We start from the raw sequence: 26,493 nt of genomic DNA, 5'->3' as shown, positions 1-26,493 counted from the left end.
GACAGTAAGGCCCATTCTACATCCATCATGGGCTTGCAGTGAGATTTGTATTAGAGAAAAGATGGGAGACACACTTTGAAACCAAAGGCATTTTGCTTATACCAAAGCGAAAGCGTGGGCTGGGGGAGCTAGTCAGTCAGTGTCTCAGTCAGTAAAGTGGCCGGCTTGTGTTCAATACCTAGAACCTCATGGAAAAGCTAGATATGGGAGAATGCGCTTGTAGATCCCTGCACTGGGGCAGGGGACCGTGTATCCCTAGGGCTCACTGGCCAGCCAGCCTAGCATACTTAGTAAGCTCTATGCCAGTTCAAGATCACGTCTCAAAATTCAAAATTGATTCATTTACTCATTCATTCATTAAAGGTTGAATGGTGCCTGAGGAATGGCCCCTGAAGTTGTCCTTGGCCTGTACATACACACATATACAAAATATACATATACCACACACACAATATATATACCCACACACTATACACACACACCACACACATATACATACACACACATACACACACATACACACACCACACACATATACATACACACACACAGATACACATACATGTATACCACACACATATACATACACACACAGATACACATACATGTATACCACACACATATACATTACACACACATATACACATACCACACACACATATACATATACACCATACATACATATACCACACACACATATTCATACACACACAGACACACATATATATACCACACACACATAGACATATATACAGACATACACATACATATACACAGACACACACATACACACAAATGCATACCACACACATATATACACCACACACACATAGACAGATATACAGACATACACACACATACACACAAACGCATACCACACACACACACATATAAACACCACACACACAGAGACAGATATACAGACACACACATATATACACACATACACTCCACATATACACATATATAACACTCCACATATACACATACACAACACACATACATATACACACACCACACACATACAAACATTATACACAGACACACACACAGACACTAAGGAAGAGGGGCATGGCAGGTGATGGGGAGAACACACTATGTTCTACAGTGGCCCCTCCCTCCTTTCTCAGACCCCCGGAACTAGAGGAAGTTCTATCCCATGGAATAACCTTTCGCTGCCTGCCCCTTCTGGATTCCAAGCTCAGTTTTGCTTTCATCAGAAACAGACTAGGGCAAAGGCTGTCAGGAGGGAATGAGGCCTAGTTTCTGTCGCACTAAGGAAAGTCCCGTAACTTGTCTGTTCACATAACCCAGAGCCCACCCTCTGCTTTAGACCTTCAGACGCTGTTCCTCCCAGTGTCAGAAGGGAGACAGCCTGTCTGGATGACCTCCCTGTGGAGACAGTTGGCATGTCCCCCACCCCATGTCACTGAGTCTGAATTCTCCACTCATGACGCATTTCCTAGCATGCAGGGCGCCTCTCCTGGTTGCCCCCTCACCACCAAAGCAGTTTCCTCTCTTTTTATCCAATGCTTAACAACTGTCAGGCTGCAACAAACATGCTTTAAATCCAGTCACCCAGTTGCTGAGCAACTACTTCCCTCCCGGATAAACCTGGGCTTCCTGTAGCAGCTGTTGGGAAAGGAACCCAGCACGCAGGGCTGTCTGCCCACAGCGTCGGTCTGTCCGCAGCCTCACTCGCTCTTAACTTTTGGTCTAGATGCTTTCAAGACAAGCTACCCATCCCCGAGTCCAGAATCTTTCACTGGCTCCCAGAGACCATGTTATCCTCACAAAGACACCTTTAACCTGATTCTAAGTACCCACTCATTGGGTGTATATGTTCTGCTTAGAAATGAATATTGTTTTCAGATCAGCTCCTTTGAGTTAGAGAAAAAAAATCCATCAATCATAAACCAATTCTTTCCTATGCTGATGAAATGACAGCTACTGAATCAGTGAATACTATCAAGATGTTTAAGGGGCTTTATTTCACCCTGGAAAACAGGTAGCAGATCCAAGGGAATATATTTTGTCTTTCAAGAATCTTTTTTGTTTGTTTTTGGTTTTTTGAGACTGGGTTTCCTCTGTATGGTTCTGGCTGTCCTAGAACTCATTCTGTAGACCAGGCTGATCTGGAACTCAGAAATCCTCCTGCCTCTGCCTCCCAAGTGCTGAGATTAAAGGAATGTGGGAATGTGCCACCACTCCCCGGCATCTTTCAAGAATCTTAACGGGGGGGGGGGGGGGGGGGGGGGGGGGGGGAAGGGGACGGGACGACTGGAGAGCTGGCTCAGTGGTTAAGAGCACTGACTTCTTTTCCAAAGGTCCTGAATTCAAATCCCAGCAACCACATGGTGGCTCACAACCATCCGTAATGAGATCCGACGCCTTAGTGTCTGAAGTATAGTTACAGTGTACTCACATATAATTAAATAAATCTAAAAAAAAAAAAAAAGAAGAAGAATCTTAGCAGAGGTCTTGAGGAGCCTCCAACGAGGGCCTTGTATCACTTTCTTATGTAGGGATTCACTGCTCAGGGGCCACTCAGACTGACCACAAGTAACAGAAACACACGCTGCAACCCTATTTGTATATCCAGTAGTCCTTAAGAAGTCTAATCAGACCTTGATCTCAGGTTATCAGTGCCAACCCCAATGATGACGCAAAGTTATTTGAAATATTAAGAGAACTTGCTAATATAGGTGTCTGGGACGGATGTAATCGTAGTATTTGCCACTTTGGTCCTTGACCCTTTTTCTGGAAATGTTTCCAAATTCAAATAAAGTCACAGTCTCTTCTGGTTCTTTTGGCAGGAACAGGTCTTATGAAGTGGAATTGATAACGGGGAGAGAATTCAAGGAAGAAGTGAGCCCTGGGGAAGTTATCTTATAATTTATAGCCACACAGTTAGAAAGCTGGTGAGCAGACTCCGAGGGAGGCTGCTGGGAGCCTGGTTTGGTCTGAGATGTAAATGGCTTCTCCAAACCACAAGTCCCTCAGGATTTATCATCCTTGTGGGAAATAAGTAGGAAGGAAATACAGCTGGGCCCCCAAGCACACACCAGAGCAGCGGTTCTCAACCTTCCTAACGCTCAACCCTTTAATCTGGTTCCTCTCGTTGTGGTGACCCCCACCATAAAATTATTTCATTGCTCCTTCATAACTGTAATTTCTCTACTGTTATGAATCGCAATGTAAATATCCGATATGCAAGATGTCTGATATGTGACCCCTGTGAGAGTGTCATTTGACCTCCAAAGGGGTCAAATGACATCAGCGCTTAGCAAATGTATGATTGATCGATTATTATGCAATTATTAGCAAGACTTAAACAAGAAAGTGTTGGACTGGAGAGATGGCTCAGTGGTTTAGAACACTGGCTGCTCTTCCAGAGGCCCTGGGTTCAATTCCCAGCCCCCCACATGGCAACTCATTACTATCCTCAGCTCCAGTTCCAGGAGACCCCGACATCTTCACACAGATGTACATGCAGGCAAAACACCATAACACATAAAATTAAATTATTAAAAAAAAAAAGTGTTGACCAGACACAAAAATGCACCCCACGCCCTGGCCCCGGGCTTCTGCCCCTCCAGATCCCTAATCTTGCTTTTATCTGGCTATCTACCCTGGCTGACTCCCTGGCTGGCTTCGAATTCCTCTCTCCACCTGGTTGCAGGCGCCCCACCCCCTCTGTGCACAAGATGCTGTCCTCCGTTCACCCTTTCAACAACCTCAGACCCTTGTCAGCTCAAGGGTCACCTTCCCAATAATAGTGGGACAGTCTACTGCCTCCTCGGCAGAGATACCTACCGCTCTCGGAACCGAAAAATCTCAGGAGATTCTGTTTCTTTCCTACAACACGCATTCACGGATTGCCTATGTGAATCATGCTGAGGATGTAAAAAACGAAGCCTTTTTCTATGTTTTAGGAGTTCATAATCTAGCATGGTTGTTCTTGAGCTCCCTAATGCTGAGACCCTTCAATACAGCTCCTCATGTTGTGGTGACTCCCAGTCATAACATTATTTCATTACTACTTCATAACTGTAATTTTGCTACTGTTATGACTCATAGTGTAAATACATGATATATAGGATATCTGATATTCGATCCTCAAAGGGGTCACGACCCACAGGTTGAAAATCATTGATGTAATAGAAAGACACACACACACACACACACACACACACACACACACAAAGATAGCTGTGTGTGGTAGTACATGCCTTTAACGTCAGCACTCAGGAGACAGAGGTAGGCAGCCTGGTCTGCATAATGAGTTCTATGACAGACAGGGCTATGTAGAGAGGGTGTGTCTAAAAATAAAATAATGATGACAATAATAATGATAGCAGTAATAATAGTAATATGTCCCTACTTATCTTTCCTAGTCTTTAGGAGAGCAGATAGACAAGATCAGTGAGGGTATTCACTGACCTGTGATTTGTTTTCATCCTTCCTCTTTCCTACCCACTGAACTCAACCCCATCAGCCTATAGCAAAAATGGGGATTAAAGCATCCATTACCATTCAAGCTATTTACAAGCAGTTTATAAAGAAATCCCCGCAGGATGGGTGCCTGCCTCATCTCAATGGTCAGAGCTGAGGGCATAAAACATAAAGGCAGGCCTACCATGGAAGCAAAAAGGCAAGGAGACAGGGCAGACAGGAGCTCCGTGCTTAACTGCCTGCATCTAAGGTGCTGGTGCAGACTAGAGCAGTCCAGCGCCACTCGGGAGAGGCAGCCCGCAGGACGAAAGAGCTGTGGCTTGTGATCTAATACCTGAGCGAGGATGACGTTCAAGCTTTGAACTCAGATCTGAAAGACTTTTAGTGTAGCCAATCAGTGATTCAATTCCATTCTGAACCTGTGACAAATAAAGGTGACCGGGATCTGAACTGTGGTCTTCAAGGTATTCAAATCAGGCTTTACGGCTGCAGAGCCCCAAAACTGAGAACTTCGGTATTCATGATCAACATGGAAGATACTCAGTGTCCTAGCCGTTCCATGGGCAAGCGTTACCCAAGTGCTGCTCTCGACCGGAGAATGGACCAGGGGACCTCTTACTCCTGTGAACTGTAGCTTTAAAAGAAAAGAGATGGAATTGATGGGCCAGAAAGGACACAGACAGGACAGACGTGAGCACTGAAGGGGTGCTGGCGGCAGGCCCTGCAGAGCCTGGAGGTGAACAGACAGCCGCCCTGCGCATCACCGGTCTGCGCACTCCACCAGCTAGACTGTGTCTCCCCTCCTCTGGGAGTCCTGTCTGGTGTCACTAAACCAGCAATCAGAACCACTCCGGTGTATTTTCTGTCACCATGAGGCTGTCTGTAATTGACTAGCTCAGCAGGAAAATGTGGAATAGGAGCCTTTGATTTTTCTGGATCAGGTTAAAGAATTTTGTTTCTGAAAGCGACCTTACAAAACTATAGTTGTAGAGGAAAATGTAGCTTGCAAACATGTACAAAAATCAGATAGTACTTTTATGTGAGTGTGTGTGTGTGTGTGTGTGTATGCGTGCGCACGCATGCATGTGTATGTGTGTATATGTATGTGTGTCTGTGTATATGTGAGTATGTATGTATGAATATGTGAGTGTGTGTGTATATGTATGTGTGTATGTGTGTATATTTGAGCGTGTATATGTGTGTATATGTATGTGTGTTTCTGTGTATATGTATGTGTGTATATGTGAGTGTGTATGTGTGTATGTTTGTGTGTCTGTGTATATGTATGTGTGAATGTGTGAGTGTGTATGTGTGTATATATATATGTGTGTATGTGTGTATATGTGAGCGTGTATATATGTGTATATGTGAGTGTGTATGTGTGTATGTGTGAGTGTGTATGTGTGTATATGTATGTGTCTGTGTATATGTATGTGTATGTATGTGTGTATATGTATGTATGTGTATGTATATGTGAATGTGTATATGTGTGTATATGTGTATATATGTATGTGTGTGTCTGTATATGTACGTGTGTATATGTGAATGTGTATGTGTATGTATGTGTGTATGTGTGTATATGTATGTATATGTATGTGTGTATGTGGGTTTATTATGCATGTGTGTCTGTGTATGTATATGTGAATATGTGCATGTATGTGTCTGTGTGTAAAACATATTTTTGTGTAGATGTTTGTGTGTGTATACCTGTATAGATGTGTCTGTGTGCACATACATGTGCAGCTGGAAACTGACCTCAGGTGTCTTAGCTGCTCTTCATCTTGTTTTTTGAGACAGGGCTCTCTGGCCTAGAGCTCACTCACTGGACTTGTCTAGACTGGATGGATAGCAGGTCCTGAGGATCCCCCTGTCTCTACCTCCCCAGCACCGGGATTACATGTTTGTGCCACCGCACAGGATTGTATATGGGTGCTGGGGATCAAATTCATGTCTCCATGTTTATGGGGCAAACAGTTCATGGACTAAGCCATCTCCTTAGGCCTGTACCTACATTTAAAATTTTTTTCCTGTTGATTCCAGCTCCCCACACTCCTTGACAGCAGCTCTCAAGGAATCAACTTGAGATTTTGGGGAGGAATATTATCTGATCTGTCACCAAAAATGCAAAAGGTAAGAGGCCCAATGTCATTAACCACAGTTTTATTGCCTTCACACTGTTTTCACCCACTCTTTATATCAAGTAATAATTCCATTGTACCTCTTGCCTGTTACGGAGAAATTCATTTGCTCTTCTGATGCAGTGGTTTAATGGCATTAGCTCATGTCCTATCCCATCTGTGCTCCTAGGCACAAGGGGAAAGAAAATAACCATTCTCTTGATGCTACATCACAACATAAGTAGCAGTGGAACCCACAGCTTGTCTGCTGTTGCATGATTCTTCACGGGCTTGCAACTGTATCTAAGGCTTTCTAGGACTAAGTGGTGCAGTAAGCAACGTGCCACCCACAACAATAGCAAATACTTACCCGGCGCCTTATTATTGTGCTGATGGCCACAGTCTTCAGTGCTTTACCCCATGGATTCACTTGATCCCTGCAGAGTGACTGTTTCCTGTTGTTTTATGACATACGTATACAGCTTAGGTAATATCTGATTCCATAAGACTTCTCAAATGTGGAGATTGGTTCCTCCACTTAAGAGTTGATTGCTGCCGGGCAGTGGTGGCACACCTTTAATCCCAGCACTTGGGAGGCAGAGGCAGGCGGATTTCTGAGTTCGAGGCCAGCCTGGTCTACAGAGTGAGTTTCAGGACAGCCAGGACTACACAGAGAAACCCTGTCTCGGAAAAAAAAAAAAAATCCAAAAAAAAAAAAAAAAAGAGTTGATTGCATTGCTGACGGAGCCGGGAAGAGGCTAGACAGATACAGTCACAGCCTTATTGAATATACAGTCAAGGGAGAAGAGAAAGGCATCTCTTTACATGTGATGACTATACTAATGCAAGGGGGAGTGAAACGGAAAATCTTTTGTTTTGTTTTTCCCCCAGACTTTTCCCCTTTGACTTTCCCAGCTGCCTTAGGCTCAGCCGACTTGGAAAATAACATGCTGGGAATCTGTGTTTATAAAATTAAGCTCAATCATGGCAAAGCAGAAGCCCTGTTTGGCAGGGAGAGCGGGAGAAGGCCCCGTTGGTCCTGCCAGCCACCTGCTGCTGCAGTCGGAGTCTCTAACATTTTTTTTTCTCTTTCTAGTACTTAAAAAATTCAGATCTGTGTAATAGTGGTAAAGTCGGCAGAGACTGTCAATAGCTCCCCAAACCATATCAACACTTTTGATTCTGTGTGTGGGTGCTCTGGAAGATTCCTTGCCTATTGAGATAAGAGGTCTTAGCATTTGTGAGCCAGGTTAAAGCAAGATGGCTCAGTTTATTTTGATATCAGAACATTTGACCCCAGTACAGCCCTTTATTTCTGAGAGCTTTGATTACCTAAGCACCAGAATAATGATAATAACCCCTTCTGGTCATAAGACCCACTGTTGTTGAAGCAATCTAAGATTCTGACTTTCTTACTGAGGCGTAGACTGTGATTATAAATGTGACTCACTGTGTGGATTCCACACAGTGCTCATCAGTTTCAGAGAGCAAGTGTTGGCAAGTGTACAAAGAGAGCGACCACAGGTAAACATCGCTGATAGAAGTGGGAGAATGTTTTCCGTCACGCCTGGTTGGATCCTAATGGTTTTAATTTCCAAGTTCCTTAGAATGTGACTACGAAGGTGTGGTTAGGGAATAAACCCGGCATTGTTTTTATTTTATATTTTCCCTAAAATAAAGCCAAGTGACCTGATGGGAACCAGGACACTGGTGCCACTTGCCAGTGTCCCCTAGACTTCTCAGCATCATAGATCTACTTTTCAAAGATGAAACCACGGATACCATGACACCACACAGAGAGATGAGAAGAACACCAGGTTCCTCTTAGTGGACATAGGATTTGAAAATTTTCACCCAATAAGTGAGACATCTTCTGTTCTTTGTTTGAATCTTAACACACACACACATACAGACATACACATACACGTGCCCACGCACACGCACGCACACACACACACACACACACACACACACACACGCATACATGCACACTCTCGAGCTCGAATGGGGGTAGGGTGGGAAGGAGAGAGAACAAACCACACATTTCAGTTGGCTGCAATCACTGACATGTGATAAAATTAAGTTAATAAGAAGATATTTGAGGAGCCAGGGAGGTGGCTCCGCGGTTAAGAGCACTCTTCAGAGGACCAGAGATCAGCTCCAAGCATCCAGAAAGCAGCTGCCTGTAGACCTGCAATCCCAGTTCCAGGAACCGACAGCCCCTCCTGACAACTGCAGTCATCTGCATGCGCTCTGTACATATAGACACAGACAAAAGACACACATGTACACATAAATGAAAATAAACCTTAAAAAGGATTATAGAATACCACATTCTAAAGTTTTCAATCAAAGAAATTTGCCATGGCTTTGCACTTCCACAACAGGACAATGATTAGCTTATGGTGATATAGTCTTTGCATTTTTCCAAGGACGCAATCCTAAGGAACCCAATCAAAGAAAAGCAGACAGTTATTAGCATATTTTGTGTTCTTGCTTGTCCCCAAATAAATGACGGCAGGGTTTTTTTTTTTCCTTCTGCAGTTGAATTAAGAATTGCTCCCCCCCACCCCCAACCCCACAGACAGTGTTTCTCTGTGTAGCCCTGGCTGTCCTGGAACTCACTCTGTAGACCAGGCTAGCCTTCAACTCAGAAATCCTCTGAGCTCTACCTCCCAAGTGCTGGGATTAAAGGCATGCGCCACCACCGCCCGGCTAAGAATTACTAAGAATATTTATGTTTCCTTTTAAATAAGGAAAATGGCCTTCATTCTGTCCACTTTAAGATTTTTCACAGTCGGAGTTGCAATGATGGCTCAGCAGTTAAGAGCAATGGCTGCTTTTTGAGAGAACCCACATGCAATTCCCAGCACCCACATGGCAGGTCACAGAAATCTGTAACTTCAGTTCTAGGGGATCTAACACCCTCATACAGACACGCATGCAGGCCACACACCAATATATATGACATACAGATTATGCCAGCAAATACCCAGGCATGTGAAATAAAATAAATAATTTTTAAAAAAGATTATTTAAAGTCCTTTCTCCTATCCTAGTTTATCCATCGGCCAAGCGTCCAAGACTTGCTGTGGGTAACCAGACCTCTCCTGCAGAACGGTGGTCCTGAGACCTTCACACAGCTGATGGGCATCCTGTCTGACCTCCTGTGTGGGTACCCAGAGGGAGGAGGCTCTCGAGTGTTCTCCTTTAACTGGTATGAAGACAATAACTATAAAGCCTTCCTGGGGATTGATTCCACAAGGAAAGATCCTACTTATTCTTACGACAAAAGAACAAGTAAGTCTTCTGAGTCCTATACGCAAATTGGCCTCTGGTGTCGATTAAGATGACAGGTGGGGGATGTGGGGAAGCTGGGCAGATAGCTCAGCTGGTAAAGTTCTTGATGCACAAACACGAGGACCAGAGTTCAATCCCCAGAATCCACTAAGAAACAAAACAAAGAAAGAACAAAGCCAGATGTGTCGCTACTTGTAATCACAGCTGAAGTTGAGACAAGAAGATACTGGGCTTTGGGGTCGACTGATTTACCAAGTTCCAGGGTAGTGGTAAAAGGAGGACGGCTCACCTCAGGCTGCCCTCTGACCTCCACACACATGCGTACATGCGCATACACACTGCACACACGAGCACTCATGTTCAAACACACACACACACTCAGACACAAAGATAGGTTAACACGGTGATTCTCAACCTTTGGGTTGTGACCCCCACAAAACCATCGAAAAACACAGATACTTACATTATGATTCATAAGAGTAACAAAACTACAGTTAATTAAATAGCAATGAATATAATTTTATGGTTAGGGCGTGGGGTCACCACAACACCAGCAACTATATTAAAGGGTTGCATCTTTAGGAAGGTTGAGACCACTGGGTTAACACTTCGAAGAAAACCCCAGTCCCAGGGTTGATTCTCCTTGCTCTTGTTAAGTGGACTTGGGCAAAGAGATTTCTCGCAGAAATTCTCCTTCCCCTCGTAGAGGCGATGGTGCTCATAGAAGACTGGACAGGAGCCATGGAAGGCACCCAAGCCCACTTGGAAAGGGAAAAGAGGGGACAGTTCCCACTGATGTAACTGAGCTGGGGCCACGTTCCAGAGCAGAGAAGAGTGATGAAGGAGAAGGCCGTGCAGTTACCACAGAGCTCAGGCCAATGGCTTCACGGCAGCCAGCAGGGCTGGCCAGCCCCTGGCGAGCTTCTGCCTCCAGCCCCTGGCGAGCTTCTGCCTCGACTTCACTATCTTGGGCTGAGCTGGACTCTGAAATTACAAAAAGGCAGCAAGAGACACAGCAAGAGGAGTTGAATGCCGAGACAGCTGCATGCAAGGAAGAGGAGTTAGTAGATGTGGAGTTATTTGCAACTACAGCTGAGGTTGCAGGGGTGGGGTGGGGTGGGGAAGATTTAGGCTTTCACTCTCTTTGGTCTCTCGTAAAAATCCCAAGCAGGCTCCTCAGCTTCTCTCTTCTAAGCGGAATAAATCACAAGAGCAAGCCTGTCCTTCGACTCAGCGTGGAGGCTATTATCAAGGGCCCTGTGGCGTTCTCTCACGAACGATGAACTTGTTATTAGTGGGGTCCAGCCTAATAATTTAGATTATTTCTCAAACCATCCAGTTTGGAATTGAATGAGAGATAGGCATGTCCTTGATGCACTAATGACCTTGTTTAGTTATGAGCAGTGGGGAGCTTTGAAAAATGTCCCTTCTCTCTTGACAGCATCCTTTTGTAATTCATTGATCCAGAGCCTGGAGTCAAACCCTTTAACCAAAATAGCCTGGAGGGCAGCAAAGCCTTTGCTAATGGGAAAAATCCTCTTTACTCCAGATTCCCCTGCTGCTCGGAGGCTACTGAAGAATGTAAGATCCCAGCTGGTGTCTTTCTTATGCCTCAGACCTCCCAGAAGACAATGGTGTGTGCATGTGCGTGCATGCGTGCGTGCGTGTGTGTGTGTGTGTGTGTGTGTGTGTGTGTGTGTGTGTGTGGTGTATATTTGTAGTATGTGTGCATATGTGTGTGTAGTGTGTGTGCATGTAGTGTATGTGTGCATGAGTGTGTAGTGTGTGTAGTGTGTGTGTCTGTGTGTATAGTGTGTATTCGTGTGTGTGTGTAGTATATGTGTGCATGAGTGTGTAGTGTGTGTAGTGTGTGTGTCTGTGTGTATAGTGTATATTCATGTGTGTGTAGTGTGTGTGCATGTGTGTATAGCATGTGTAGTGTGTGTATATATATGTAGTGTGTGTGCATGTGTGTATGTAGTGTGTGCATGTGTGTATAGTGTGTATGCATGTGTGTAGTGTGTATATATATAGTGTGTGTGTGAATGTGTGTGTAGTATGTGTGCATGTGTGTATGTAGTGTGTATGCATGCATGTAGTGTGTGTGCATGTGTGTGCCCATGTGTGTAGTGTGTGTGTCTCTGTGTGAAGTGTGTATGTGTGTCTGTGTGTGTAGTGTGTGTATATATGTAGTGTGTGTGCATGTGTGTATGTGGTGTGTGTGCATGTGTGTGTCTGTATGTGTATAGTGTGTGTATATATATATGTAGTGTGTGTGCATATGTGTGTAGTGTGTGTGCATGTGTATGTAGTGTGTGTGCATGTGTGTGCAGTGTGTGTGCATGTGTGTGTAGTATGTGTCTGTGTATAGTATATGTATATATGTAGTGTGTGTGTGCATGTGTGTAGTGTGTGTGCATGTGTGTATATAGTGTGTGTGTGCAGTGTGTGCATGTGTGTGTAGTATGTATCTGTATGTGTGTAGTATGTGTATATGTGTAGTGCATGTGTGCATGTGTATAGTGTGTGCGCGCATGCATGTGTGTATGTAGTATGTGCATGTGTATATGTAGTGTGTGCATGTGTGTGTTTGTGTGTGTTTGTGTGTGTAGTATGTGTATATATGTAGTGCATCTGTGCATGTGTGTGTAGTGCGCGTGCATGTATATATGTAGTATGTGTGTGCATGTGTATGTAGTGTGTGTGCATGTGTGTGTGGTGTGTATAGTGTGTATGCATGTGTGTGTGTGTGTGTATTTAAATAGGCTCCTGTCAATGACTGCCCCTGGCTTATTTTCCCCTAAATGGCTTCCTGGGTTTCCTCCCCCATAGTGGGAATGCCTCGCTCGCTCCTGTGCCCTGCCTGGACCCACCCTCTCAGAAGCAGCCTGCAATGGACTTTTCTTTCCCACTGTGGGCCTTATATCCATAATGGAAATGTTCAGCATTTTTTGATCCCTGGCTTCCTAAAACAGGCAAAGATGGGGAGGATAAATATTTGCTCACCAGGATCCCGAGTATAACTTAACAAGGCTTGGAATCAGTAACATCATTATTGCACATATCTCTGAGATACTAACAAATCAGATTCTGTCAATCCTGGAGTCTGAGGAATGGCAATATTCTAGGAAAGGAAAAGCACTGCTAAGAAGCCCCTTATGGGTTGGAGAGATGGCTCAGCTGTTAAGATGGCTACTCTTCCAGAGGACCAGGGTTCGATTCCTAGCACCCACATGGCAGCTCGCTTGTGGTACATATGGGTGTACATGAAGACAAAACACCCATATACTTAAAATAATAATAAGTTATTATTATAAAAAGAAGAAGAGGAGGAGGAGAAAGAATTTTGCCTTAATATAGCACCTTAAAAGTTGATGGTGAGGACTGAAAAGACAGAAGCAAAGGTTCTAACAGTTTCTTTCTGTGTCTTATTTTAGGCCAACTCAACTTTTGAAGAACTGGATCGAGTTCGGAAGTTGGTCAAAGCCTGGGAGGAGGTGGGGCCCCAGATCTGGCACTTCTTTGAGAAGAGCACACAGATGACCATGATCCGAGTAAGGATGCTCCCGACATCGGAAGGGGAGGGCTTGGAGACAGCTCATTCCGCCTCCAGCCGGGCCACGCTGTGGCAGACAGAGCCTGGAAATGTCACCAAGTGGCATCACTGGTGTTGGGCGGGGAATATGCTTCTTAAGTTCTGTGGGACAATTTAAGTTGCCACAAGGTCAGTATTTTTCCCATGAATTCACTTGAAGGCCTCAGGTTCAAAAAGATGTTTCCTGAAGAGGCCAGCTCTATACTGCCAAAATGGTCACTTGTGTCTGTCTGGCTTCATTTGCAATTTTGTAAAGCACAAGAGGCAAGAGTTCTCAATAGCAAGGCAACTAAAATGAGAACAAAACAGAAAGTCATAAAAAGGAAATCTTCTGTATTGTTTTTCACATGCTCAGCAATACCCCTCCCATACTCTGCCTCACCCCTCCCATACTCTGCCTCACCCCTCCCATACTCTGCCTCGCCCCTCCCATACTCTGCCTCGCCCCTCTGCTCTAGAGGCCCCTGTGTTTGAAGAAAATGATAGAAGTTGAAGCCCTACCAGCTTGTTCAGTGAGCCTCAGTCAGTCATCATTAGAAACTGTCCAGGTCTGAGAATGAGGCCAAAGAGCCTGTGGAATTCTTAATTTCTAAGACTATGTTTTTTTTCTTCCCCAGGATACCCTGCAGCACCCAACCGTGAAAGACTTCATAAATAGGCAGCTGGGAGAAGAAGGCATTACCACTGAAGCCATATTAAACTTCTTCCCTAACGGTCCCCGAGAGAACCAGGCTGATGACATGACCAGCTTTGACTGGAGGGATATATTCAACATCACAGACCGCTTCCTACGCCTGGCTAATCAATACCTTGAGGTAAGAGGCAGCAGTCCACCTGAGGACCATAGTAAACCTCTTAAAGATAATGTCATGGGTGAGGCTAGAGACCTGTCAGCCAGGCAGCTGGCGTTGGATTCCGTCTTTCAGCCTTCCCACAAAGACGGAAGGGTTCCATGGTTGTCTGAGCGCATCTTCTCCTCTAGACTTCATGCAACTGTCTTCACATCTCTCTTACTTCACGACTCCCTGGCTCCCTCCTTTTCCCTTTCAGCACACATCCATTCCCAGATAGCTCCTGTCTGCCATTGTTCCGATGACCTTCTGTTGGCCAGTGTCCACCAAACTTTGAGTCTGAGTCTCCTTGATTTCTGAACATCCCGACCCCAAAGTCTTAAGGGCATGTAAGATTCAACATGTGCCAAAAATAAACTCACATCCTCCTTTCCTAGTAAAGTCCTGCACTTCTGATGCCAATTAATTTCAGCAGCCTTTTCTCAGATTCTTAAGCCAAGAACTTCAGGGCCATCTTTAATTTTCCTTTCTCCTTCACTGCCAGAGAGAGTTGTTCTAGACCGAGTGTTACTTGGTGCCATTTCTTGGCTATGTGTTTTTGTATCCACATGCCTTATCTCATGCCCCCGCAATCCCATGAAGTATGTAGTGTTATTGCTGCCAGTATGTAGACATAGAAGCCAAAGCTTAAAGAGGTTGAATAAGATATCACAGCCATTAGGAATACCAAAGAGAGTCCAAATTTGGGTGTGCCTGAATTCAGAGCCAGCCCTGATGACCTCTTTCTTCCCCTGTCACGCCCAGTCATGGTGCTCTGTCTGTTTTCCACTTCCCAATTATCTCTCAAGTCTTGCTCTCTGGGCTCTGGGAGGCCTAAGAGGCCTTGTACCAGCCTGTCCGAGCAGCTTTCTCCCTGGATTCCAGGCTTTGCTCTCTGTTAATCCAGGCATCCCTCGACACAGACACCAGCATCACATTCCAAACACACATCTGCTTGCATCACTCAAATGTTTAAAGTCCGAATGACTCAACACAGAAGCATCCGGCCTGTTTCGCTCCATGGGTAATGCCTCAGCTGCTGACAGCCCTCAGCCCTCATCCTTACACCAGAAAATTCCACAGAAGGAGGGGAACACCCTTCTCACAGCATAAGCAATACCCCCAAAGGGCCCCCTCCCACGCCCCACTCCATCAGACTTCTGGGTCTTAGTGCCTGGGGGAGGGGAGTACTTCTGACTGGGAGGCCTGGAACACAAGCCGCTGTGGGCCACTTTAAGCAAGATTCCTATGAAGTGAGGGAAGCATTGTCCCAAAAGAAGATGAAATGGGTGTCTGCTCAAGCCTGCAGTGACTTTTTCTTTTGCCACCACCTACCTGTTTATTCTTGTTTGTTTTCATTGTGGTGCTGGGGATAGAACCCAGGGCCTCACAAACAGGGAGGTACATCTCTCCGTCCTACATAGCTGCAGTTTGAGACTTTGCCCTCGGGTATTCCTTCTGCTGTCTCATAGGCTTAGAAATTCACTCCTTTGTGATCTGTAGCCCTCCTCTCATATCTCTCAGACCCCTGTTCAAGTTCAAGTAGAGTGAGCTGTCTGTGTGCCCATCTCTAGCTTGGCCATCGAGACGGGTTACCTGGAGTTAGTGGGCACATTTCAGTCATCTTCAGATCTCAATCTCTCAGCCTCCAAGATTTTCACATCTAAAGGCTGACCACACCCAGTGGGCTGGGCCTCAACCTCCAAAAATCTAAGGCCATTAGGAGGCTGAAGGTGCTTCTAGAACCAGGAAAGGGAGTCCGTCTGAGACCTGTAGGAGTGAGCTCTTCCGTCCCAGATGGCGAGTCCTAGGAATTACTCACTGGTGAGAAAAGGCCTGGCTTTATGTGTTCTTGGCTGCTCTTGAGGACTCCCGCTGCTCTGGGGCCACAGCATTTCCCTCAGACCTCCTTCTCTGGAATCCTGGACATTGACATCACTGCGCATGCTCCTGAGGTAACTTCTCGGCTGGTACGGAGGAAGCATGGTGGCCAAAGCTCCAGCGTGAAGCAGTCCCCCTCTTACCAGAGACAATAATGACCTCGGATGCTTCTTATAAAACACATTCTGAGAGCATCGACCCAGACCAGTTGACTCAGAATTTCCCTTTATTGCCCTGATATTGCACGTATATTTACAGATCTGGGCGGGGGGAGGGGGAGCAGCTTGCTGCCCCATTGGCGGTTACCAACTGATCTCTTCCTCTCTTGTAGTTAAGCCCCCATCCCCAGGCCCACCACTGCTACCGCTGCCCTGTTGTCTTAATCTTAGGAGACAAAGCCTGTGCATGGGTGTGGCTATGCCTGGCATTCCTATACTGGTTCTCAACAAAGGTTTTGTGAGGTATATGAAGAATAATTTTTGTCTTTGACTTGACTTTGTATCATGTATGAAAAGTTCCTTCCTTCCTTTCCTTCCCTTTCCTTCCCCTCCCTTCCCCTCCCTTCCCCTCCCTTCCCCTCCCTTCCCCTCCCTTCCCCTCCCTTCCCTTCCCCTTCCCTTCCTTTCCTTCCTTCCTTCCTTCCTTCCTTCCTTCCTTCCTTCCTTCCTTCCTTCCACACCCTCCAAGCTGAGCTATCTCCCTGGCCCTAAAGGAATTGTTTTTTTCTAAGCATCTGTATTTAATACAATAGCAATAGATGCTTAATAGGTGTCATTCTGTTAAACACTTAAGAACGAAGTCTCCGGGTTGAGATTTTGCGAGACTCAATTTACTGTTTGATCCTCAGTCTCCATAGCTGTGAGCTGCGGATTTAAGGAGTATTTACCTGACACTTGGCTTGTTCTGAGAATTAAATGAGCTATTTCATGCAAGACACTGTCATATAGGAAGCATTAATCACTGTCAAATCTTAATCGAAGAACGAATTAACCTGGTCTGAGCGGAATCTAGCCCCCAGCTGGTGGCACGCTCTGAGCTCATGAAGCAGCTGGTCATTGTGACTTCCCTGGGGCTCTGGCATACACTGTGGCCAAGAGTCGGTGGCCTCCCCCGTGGGGACCCCTACAAGGCTTTTGATAAAGGCAGTGGTGATGACTCAGTTTCTTATCATCTTGCCCTTGGGGGTCGGGGAAGCATGGAGTTAGGGGACAGGAAGGAGAAGTTGGTGTGGGAGAGACAGTCAGTGAAGGACAGGGGGCCACAGCGGTTACCTCAGGTTTTGAGCATCTGCTCTTGGGCTATCTGGAGGAGCCTTGAGAACCACGAGTAGCATGCTTGCCATGGAAACCCTCTCTGATGGGTCTAAAGGTTTCTCCAGGACAGGAAAGCTAGTGTGTTGCCACCTATGCCTTATTTAGGAATGCCAGCTTGGTCCTACCTCCTTTTCCACCATGGGACTTGTGCTAACGAGTTTGGAACAGTTCCTCATGAGCCAATCTAGGAGCCTACATCGTGCCTGTTCTAAAAACAGAAAGCAAACATTTATGGAAAACTGGGCAAATGAATTCTGTTACCTATAAGAATGGGACACTGAATTGTGATACTGAAAAGTAACAGAAGCTCCGAGAACAAAGAAGACATCTTTAAGCCTTTCCTCATTATGGGAAGCCAGAGTGATTCAGTAGATTTTCTTCTTAGTGACTAGAAGGGCTGAATCCCTTCCTTCCTGCTTAGGATGAGGCCTCTCCCATGGAGGGAGCAACATGAAAGATATCCACTCTCCTGAATCTGTCTTGCGGGTCCAGGTTAAACAGCCTCACATAGGACTGTCCTACCTGTCCCACAGGGCTTATGGATAGGAACCTCTGCTTCATATGAGTCATTCTGAGAAATTTGACACTCTAAGGCTTGATTTTTCTTGTATGTACAATTCTAAGTAGCAATACAAGGTCATGGTGGGGGACAGGCCAAGAGAGCGAGCAAGGAGTCAGAGCACTTAGCACATTCGTCAGACCTGTGTGTAAATGCTAGGCTGTGGGGACTCTTCACCTAGAAGGTGGGGTAGGCCCAATTCCTCTTCAGAGTGGCTGTGGAGATGACTTGAGACACTCTAGGCTCACACGAAGAGCATGTACACACGGCAGCCACTGCTGGGAACCACGAACCAAGTGAAGAATGTGTACCTTATCTTATACTTGAAACACCTAAGCGTTAGTCAAGGCTTCCCATGCTGTTGTGTGGCTTAGTCCCAGTGTGGTGTGATGCGTGGCTTAGAGTCACAGTTGGGTCTGTCTGTTTCCAGAGCCTAGGAGGACAGCTCTGGGGCATGCTGGCCTTGGACAGTGACCCAGAGGCCGAGAACTGTTCTTATCCTCCAGCTACCTTCTGGCTAAAGCTTTCTGTGCACTCGCCCTCATCCCATCGCTAATTGCTGGCTTTCTGCTGGTCCTGAGAAATAAAGTGTAAAGTGAGACAGACCTCTTGGTTAGAAGGTGGACAGTTGTCTAGAAACAGCCATGCTAGTGACATTTGAGGACGTCCACATCTCTTCCATGTGGAGAGGCTATTCCCAGACACTGTCCTATTACCCACGTCTCCAAATCTAGGGGGCCTGAAGTTAAGTGAGGACTTTATAGGTAATAATTTATGGGGGGTGGTATGTTGGTTTGTTTATTATTTACTTTGTGTGTGTATGGTAGGGGGTGTGTAAGGTGTGCCGTGACATGTGTGGAAGTCAGAGGACAGCTTGTAGAATGATTTCTCTCCTTCTACCATATGGGCTTCTAGGGTTCAATCCAGGTTTTCAGGCTTGGTAGCAAGTGACTTTATCTACTGAGCCATTTTGCTGACCCATGTTTAAGTAAACATCATAAATTCATATGCATGAACATTTTATTCATAACATATATAAGTCTCCATCCACATGTTTTCCATAGAAAAACACAATTACAATAATCAACAAATTAAGGCTGGCAGCCGTGGCTCATGCCTTTAATCCCAGCACTCAGGAGGCAGAGGCAGGTGGATTTCTGAGTTCCAGGCCAGCCTGGTCTACAGAGTGAGTTCCCAGGGCAGCCAGGGCTACACAGAGAAACCCTGTCTCAAAAAAGCAAAAAACCAAAAAAAGACAAGTTATCCCTCTGATTACCCTTTAGTTGAAATAAATATTTATACTTCTCCTCTTCAATTTCTTTTTTGTTGTTGCTCAGCAAAAGGTTAGGCCTAGCATAAATCAAATACTATTTACAGTTCACAGTGGATTTAAATTTCTTAGTACATTTGAATTTCAGGTCTTAAGTTTCATATCAGGAAGCTGAATTCAGCCAAACTTTAAAATAAAAATACCTCTAATCAAAGCATAAAATTGTACTTTAATCAGTAACAGCTACCTTTTGCTAAGTCTTGAGAAAAAAACCATGTAGTCACTAACTGCTTTTCTTTGGCTATCAGTTCAGCCAGTGTGTGTACATAACTTTCTGAATTGGATGGTGTTTATTTTCTTGAATTATCAGACTTTTTTTTTTGACTACTTTTCCTTGGCACCTTTGATATTTCTGGCCACATACCACCACCACCCAACCATGATGTTCTAAGGAAGTCTATTTTTCAGGCTAACTTAAGGGGGAAATTGGATAGAGAAATGAGGCCAGATTGTGTAATGTGTTGTAGAATTAGATGTGCAAATATTGGCTGGGTACCGGTGTTGCTCTCCTCTGTTAACTCAATGACCCCAGAGACTGGGAAGGTATTGTGGGAGAGTCAGACAGGGGACAGAAATCTATATCACAAGAGCAATTATTATCTCAAGGGCCATGAATTAGGTCCTAAGCAACCCACAATCACTCTGTTTAATGCCTCTTTGATCTATCTCAAAAAAACCAAACTAGAACTCCCCAGAGAAAAGCCAGCAGGTGGAGGTAGGCTTGGACATGGGTGGAAGAGAGAGATGTGTGTGGGCCCAGGGGACAGGGCTGTGCTAGACATGTGTCTTCTCCTGTGTACCAGGTCGCCATAATTGTTGTCACTGTGTAGGGTTTAAGGGAAAGCCTCTAAGAGACTTGACTCCCTTCCACGTCACAGCAGGGAAGTGGGGACTTCAGGGTTCTAACCCAATCTGCACTGACTTCAGTAGTGATTTTCTCCCTCCCCCCCATCATACAAGGTCCAGCAACTCTAAAGTATTATTTGCTCAAATTACGTATTGAATCCAATAAAGATAGAAATTATTTTTACAGTATTTGAGATGAGTTAGTCTATCTCTCTCTCCTTTTTTTTCCCTTAAAAACAACCAGATTAAAATGAGAACTCAAAAAGGCCGGGGTTCATTCTTTCACGTAGGCAATTACATGAACTGACCTAGAAAGGACTAGTAATTACCGTTAACCCTTGACTGCCCACAAGCTCACTCTGTAAAAATACAAAAGCAAATGTACAAGTCGTCCAAGTCCTGACAGCGCTTCCACATTCTCTCTTTCTTCTCCCTCCTCACATGTGGCTGCTTGTAGAGACCCGTCATCTCCCCTAGCCCCTCACTAGGCCTCCAGGCTCTTGCTGCTTCTGGTCAGCTCCCACATCCTCTCCGAGGAGATAATTGCTTAAACCCAAGCCCGCTGTGAAATATGGCTGACCAGCCCTCAGGACTGTCTCACCACTGTGGAGGTGAACGCCTCCACAGCTCTTTCCCATCCCCAGACCTGTCAGCTTGGAGAGTGAGGCTTTCCCCTACTTGCTGTGCAGCCCTGGCTGGCCACGCCCACATCCACAGGTCAGGTCTCAGTTGGGTTCCAAGCCTTCTTCTCTAGGCCTTATTCCTTCCACAGGAGACCAATCAAGACTTGTCCACACCGGACCTATACTGGCTCGCCCACTTCAAGGGCTCAAACTCCATCTCGTTTGTCATTTTGACTTCTCAGCCTTCCTGAGTAGGTCTCTAGTGCCATAAAGTAGTCACCGATAAACTCTAAACCTAAGCAGAAAATAATGTTTGTGCTGAGCCTTAAAGGTTAAATCCACTGGCTAAGAAAACCAGAAAGATAATTTTAGGCAGAAAAAAAAAGTTTAAATGAGACACAGAGGTGTGAACCCTACTGGACGAGATCACAGGGAGCAGGGACTGAGCAGAGAATAGATTTGACATTGATAAATGCTGATTGACATCTGATGTAATTGTCGCCAGGGCTTTCTGCCTCAGTCTGCCAACCCAGGCTTAGTCCTGGAAGCATCCAGCCTCCATACAATCTGCTTTAGGCCTACAAAGTTTTCAGCCTCTGAGACTCACTGCTGAATAAGCTCACTTGTTCTAGTTCTTGCTGAACTCCAACTGGTTCAGCTCAGCTGTTCTGGGTCAAACCCTTCTCCATGCCAACTGATTCAGTCGCTTCTCTCTTGGCCTCTGACTTTCTGCTTGGCTTAGCCTAAAACTAACTCTACTGCTCTATTCTAATCTCCTGGCTCCTGTTCATTCTCTGTCTCCTTCTATCTTCACCTTTGTCTAGAGTGTTCTCTCTTCAACCTCTCTCTGTAAAACTCTCTGGGTAGGACTGGAAAGATAGCTCAGCAGTTAGGATCACTGATTGCTCTTCTGAAGGTCCCGAGTTCAAATCCCAGCAACCACATGGTGGCTCACAACCATCTGTAACAAGATCTGATTCTCTCTTCTGGAGTGTCTGAAGACAACTACAGTGAACTTACATATAATAAATAAATAAGTCTTTTTTAAGGAAAAAACTCTCTGGGTAAAACTGCCTCCTCTTTTACTCTCCCTTGCACCTCTATTTCCTGTCTGTTTCTGTGAGAGTTGGGCATAGCCCATTCTGTCAACTCTTTCTCTGATTCGTCAGTTTGTCTGCCACTCAATTAGACATCACTAATGGTGATGGTGCTTCCTTCTACAAACTCACTTTACCTTCATTGCTTGGGCATGTCTGTAATCCAGCCAGAGGGATTAAAGGTGTGTGCTAAGGGCTGAGCCGCACCACAACTAGAAACAAGGGTTTTTGTTTGTTTGTTTGTTTGTTTGTTTGTTTTTTCCCCTCCAGTAAATAATACAATTTCAGGGTTCATTGTGTGAGTGTGATCAAATATCCTGCAACTGGTGGTGTCTGGACTTGGCCAGCATGGCTCATAAAAGCATCACTCTGTGTGTGATAAGACACACTCTTTAACATCTATATACAGGGACAACATAGCTATACATCTATCTGAAAGATGAGGATAACCCAAGCTATTCAGGTAACAACTACTAGTGCACAGAACTCAGTGTTTATGATACAGAGTGGTCCTACTGGTCAGTGTATACATATAGCCTCATTATTATTCAACACAGTATCACCTCCAGGTGTTGTTGGAACAATGGAACAGGAAACTGGGAGAGCTAAAGTGTTGGGAAGTTATTAGTCAAGTGATGGTGACTTTCATTGGAACAGCTGGGTAGAAAGAGTTGTCCTGGTGGCTTTGCACTCTTGTGAGTCCTTGTCCTTCCACCTGGCCTTTTTATTTATTTCAATACTGCATCTATTTATCTATCTATCTATCTATCCATCCATCCATCCATCCATCCTTCTACCCACACACCCACTCACTCATCCATCCATCCATCCATTTTCTATTTTAGAAACACTTTTTTTTTTTTTGGATTTGGTTTTTGTTGAGACAGGGTTTCTCTGTGTAGCCCTGGCTGTCCTGGAACTCACTCTGTAGACCAGGCTGGCCTCGAACTCAGAAATCCACCTGCCTCTGCCTCCCAGAGTGCTGGGATTACAGGCGTGCGCCACCACCGCCCAGCCTAGAAACACTTTTTATCACATGTATTTCCTGCGTCTTTATTGCTTAGCCACAATGCATTTCCTCACTCTTTGTGAGTGAATGTTTCAGAAGCCTGTTCACACAGAAGCCTGGTATATACACAATACTATTTATTACAGCACCTTGCTTCTAATTCACCGACCCAAACAACCCAAATAGCCCAAAGTGATTTTACACTGTGCCTTTTTCCATGTACTTGGAAATAAATCTTGAAGGCTGCAGTTTACATCTGCCAGGAAATTAATTCTGGGATGTTTGCCCACTTCCATGGTGTTTTTCAAAAGGAGCCCCAGGTGTCTGCATGAAGGCTATCAGGCCCACAGGAGGTTTTTGCTAGAGCTTATCAGCTGTTTTAGAGAGATGTAAGGCAGGATTAAAAAGCCTCAATGCCTCCCTTATCTCCAAAGACCGACCTAGATGCCTTTGAGGTTTCATGGTCAAAGTATGAAAATATGGCTATTTATGCGCAACTGTCAGCACAGTGTGCCTTTGATTATCAAGTTCAAATGAAAAGAAGGATGTTTCCTCATGGCCTCCACTAGACACAGTTTACCACGCAATAGATAATTCCATGAATCTATGACTTAATGTTTGCGAGCTGGATACCAAGAGTTCACAGCTGAAGAAGTGGCTTGCTTCCCCCCCAAACTTCTCCAAGGTGATGCTCTGTTTAGCTGTGTCAACAAATGAAAACAAATTGTCTTATGGCCAGGGCCTGGGCACAGGTGCTCCATCCAGCCTTTCTTTCTCTTCCAGCAGGATGTGTTGGTTTTTCCATGCAGTTCATCTACCTGCATGCTGTGCAGGTCACCTGTTTGCCCGCAGCATGGGCCACGGGGATGTGGCAGAGATGTGGGCCACAAGGAGGTCACACCAGGCCAAACAGTTCCACATGGGGCTTTATTTAAGATGGGGAAAGGTGTAGTGGGTGGGAAGAAGGAAGGAAAAGAAAAAGAGAGAGGAGAAACGCTACCCAATTATATACGGGTGATGACATAAATTACAGGTAAAGGTGGGCCATTGAATTCTGGGTATTTGGTGGCTGTTGCCTTGGCAACAGGCCTATAGTCACCCTGTGCTAATTGTCACCAATATGACATCACAGGTCTCGCAGGTCTCAGGTACTAACAGGGTGGGTTCTCTTTCCGGAAGCTGGTCACTGTGAGCTTCACTTGGTGGCAGGAAGCTGAGGGGAGAAGTGGGGGGACAGAACTAGGAGACCCCTTTGTGCTGATAGATCTCCGCTTCATTGGCTGTTGGAGAGCATTGTCCTGGTTGTCACTGAGATTCTGAGTTCCTGCTGTGACATTTGTTCAAAGTTCACTTCTGTGGGCATGGGATACTGATTTTATTCCCTTTCCCAAATAGGTGTGCTGGGTTTCTGTTGAGCACTTTACTTTAGCCAATCTTGTTGCCCTATCACACTTTCCTAATCCCCATGATGACACAGAACATGACAGCATTTAAAAAAAAGACTCCATGGCCTCATTAGAACCCAGTATGTTGTACCTGACAAGCCTGTCGCAATAGACTAGATACATCCAGTCCAGGGCCTCTGCTGAGGAATTTGTCATTAGTTCGGCCTCTTATAGCACATACATATTCCAATATACAAGCCCACCAGCCAAGGCTTAACTTTGGGGATTAGTGTTAAGTATCAGGAGGGAGTGAGGTCACTTGCCCAGAGGCAGAGGGCCTCCCAGTGAGAATACATTTTGAATCATACCTGACTCAACATTCAAAGCAGTTTCTTCCTTCTGACCTCACAAAGAAAGTTTGGTGAGGGTGACGTGATATTCGTGTTTGGTTTTATAAAATCTTCCTCTAAGCAACAGCAGCTGAAAGCACCCATTTTAGGACAGCTAATAGATACCATCTTCTCTACCTCCCCTTGCCCAGGTGGCCTTGGCTTGCAGCCATAGCATTGTTCTGGACAGATGGAGCACTGTGGATTAGCTCAGGACCGTCTGTGTCCTCACACAGATCATTTGAAGAAAATAACTGCTCTCCTCCTCTGGTGAACAACTGCCCTTCATGAAGGCTAACCTGGCAGGAACTTGAAAGTCGCTTGATGGTTGATGTCCAAAGATATTTTACAAAAACAAGAGTAAAATGGTATTTATAAAGCCCTCATTATTTGTGAGACAGTGCAGTGTACTGTTGGGGATGAAAAGAGATTCTGCCCCCAGGGGAAGTTTGTTTCAGTGTATTTTGTGGGCTTTAAATGACCACAGTAATTGGCCTTCATGTGATGTTGGGGATGAAATGTGTTCATATGAATAACGCTCTTGGACCGGTTACGGGCATGAAGTAAACCATCAATATTTGTAGTTAATGTTTATTTTTTTGTTATGCTTTTGCCATGTTGGAAAGCAAACCCAGGGCCTTGTGTGTGTTAGGTGAGCATTCTACCCCTGGTTTTTAACCTTGGCGTGAGGCCTTTTACAAACACTGCCTCTTGTGAGCCTCAGAATGAACCTCCGAGGTTGGGCACAGCTCAAATAGCAACAAGGGCAGCAGAAGCCACAGGAAGAGGGGGTGGCGGAGAGGACTGTGGCCCCAAACACTGTGCAGTGTCTCTTCCCAAGGTGGTGAGGAGGAAACCAGCTCTGAGGTTTTAAAATAGATGTAGGCATTTGAGAACCTGCTAAATTCTGTGTTTTCAGAGTATCAAGGTCCCCATCTAGGAAAACACATCAGGAAACATGACTATGAATCAGCTGCCTGATTAAACAGCCAGGATGGAGCCCCCACGTCAACACAGGAGTCAACAATATCGCTGAAAACATCAGCTGTTTATTCCAGTGTATTAAGACATAAGGTTCAAAGAGAATGATTCTGATGCTTGTGGAAGTCACATTATTAACACCGTATTTGTTTATATCAGTTTTTTTTCCTCAAAAATTATACCCTAGTTGCATCACAGCAAAAAAAAAAAAAAAAGACTTTTTTTTTTTTTTTAAATAGCTGCTAGTTTTTCATGAGTCTGGGATTCGTAGATTTTGTTCAGAGCACAGAGGGACAGCCACACATGCAGCATCAAGGCTGGCAAATTTGAGCTTCTCAAGATTTTGAAATAAAGCCTTTGGTGTCTTTTTCAAAGCCAGCCCGTGCTCCAAAGCTTGAGGGGCAAATGATGAGAATCACTGCTGTATTCTTACAGGTCCCCTAAGGCCACAGTGCTGTTCCTCGGGGCCAAGCTGACCTCCATTTTCCTTCCTCTGCCCGCTGTCCACACTCACTCATTGGTCCACTACAATCCCTCCCTCACTGGGTTTGAGCCTGTCTCAGGAAGAGATTGCCATCTTCTCTCCTTGTACCCGAGAGCCTAGCAGGCTCTGGCACGTTGCATATACTCTGTAAATATTCATCGAACAAATTAATCGAGACAAGGCCGTCTGACCTCTTGTGAGTTACATTCTAAGAATTGTGGACGCAAAGCCGCCAGTGTAAAACGAATACCAGTACAACATAATTACTTCGGCAAGTCTGTACAAGTGGGCAATCTCTC

General features: G+C 45.2%; 1 protein-coding gene across 1 annotated transcript in view; it reads left to right on the top strand.

Moving 5' to 3' along the window:
- Positions 1-26,493, top strand: part of Abca4 (ATP binding cassette subfamily A member 4) — a 132,010-nt gene that overhangs the window by 25,508 nt on the left and 80,009 nt on the right. The window contains exons 6-10 of the mRNA XM_052180905.1: positions 6,496-6,585; positions 9,632-9,872; positions 11,314-11,453; positions 13,310-13,426; positions 14,085-14,282. Coding sequence (XP_052036865.1) covers positions 6,496-6,585; positions 9,632-9,872; positions 11,314-11,453; positions 13,310-13,426; positions 14,085-14,282 — 786 coding nt within the window. The remainder of the gene's footprint in view (positions 1-6,495; positions 6,586-9,631; positions 9,873-11,313; positions 11,454-13,309; positions 13,427-14,084; positions 14,283-26,493) is intronic.

The sequence above is a fragment of the Apodemus sylvaticus genome, chromosome 4 (assembly GCF_947179515.1).
Source record: "Apodemus sylvaticus chromosome 4, mApoSyl1.1, whole genome shotgun sequence".
NCBI classification, from domain to species: domain Eukaryota; kingdom Metazoa; phylum Chordata; class Mammalia; order Rodentia; family Muridae; genus Apodemus; species Apodemus sylvaticus.
Note: the sequence above shows the minus strand (reverse complement) of the source record. Positions and strands in the feature narration are given on the sequence as shown.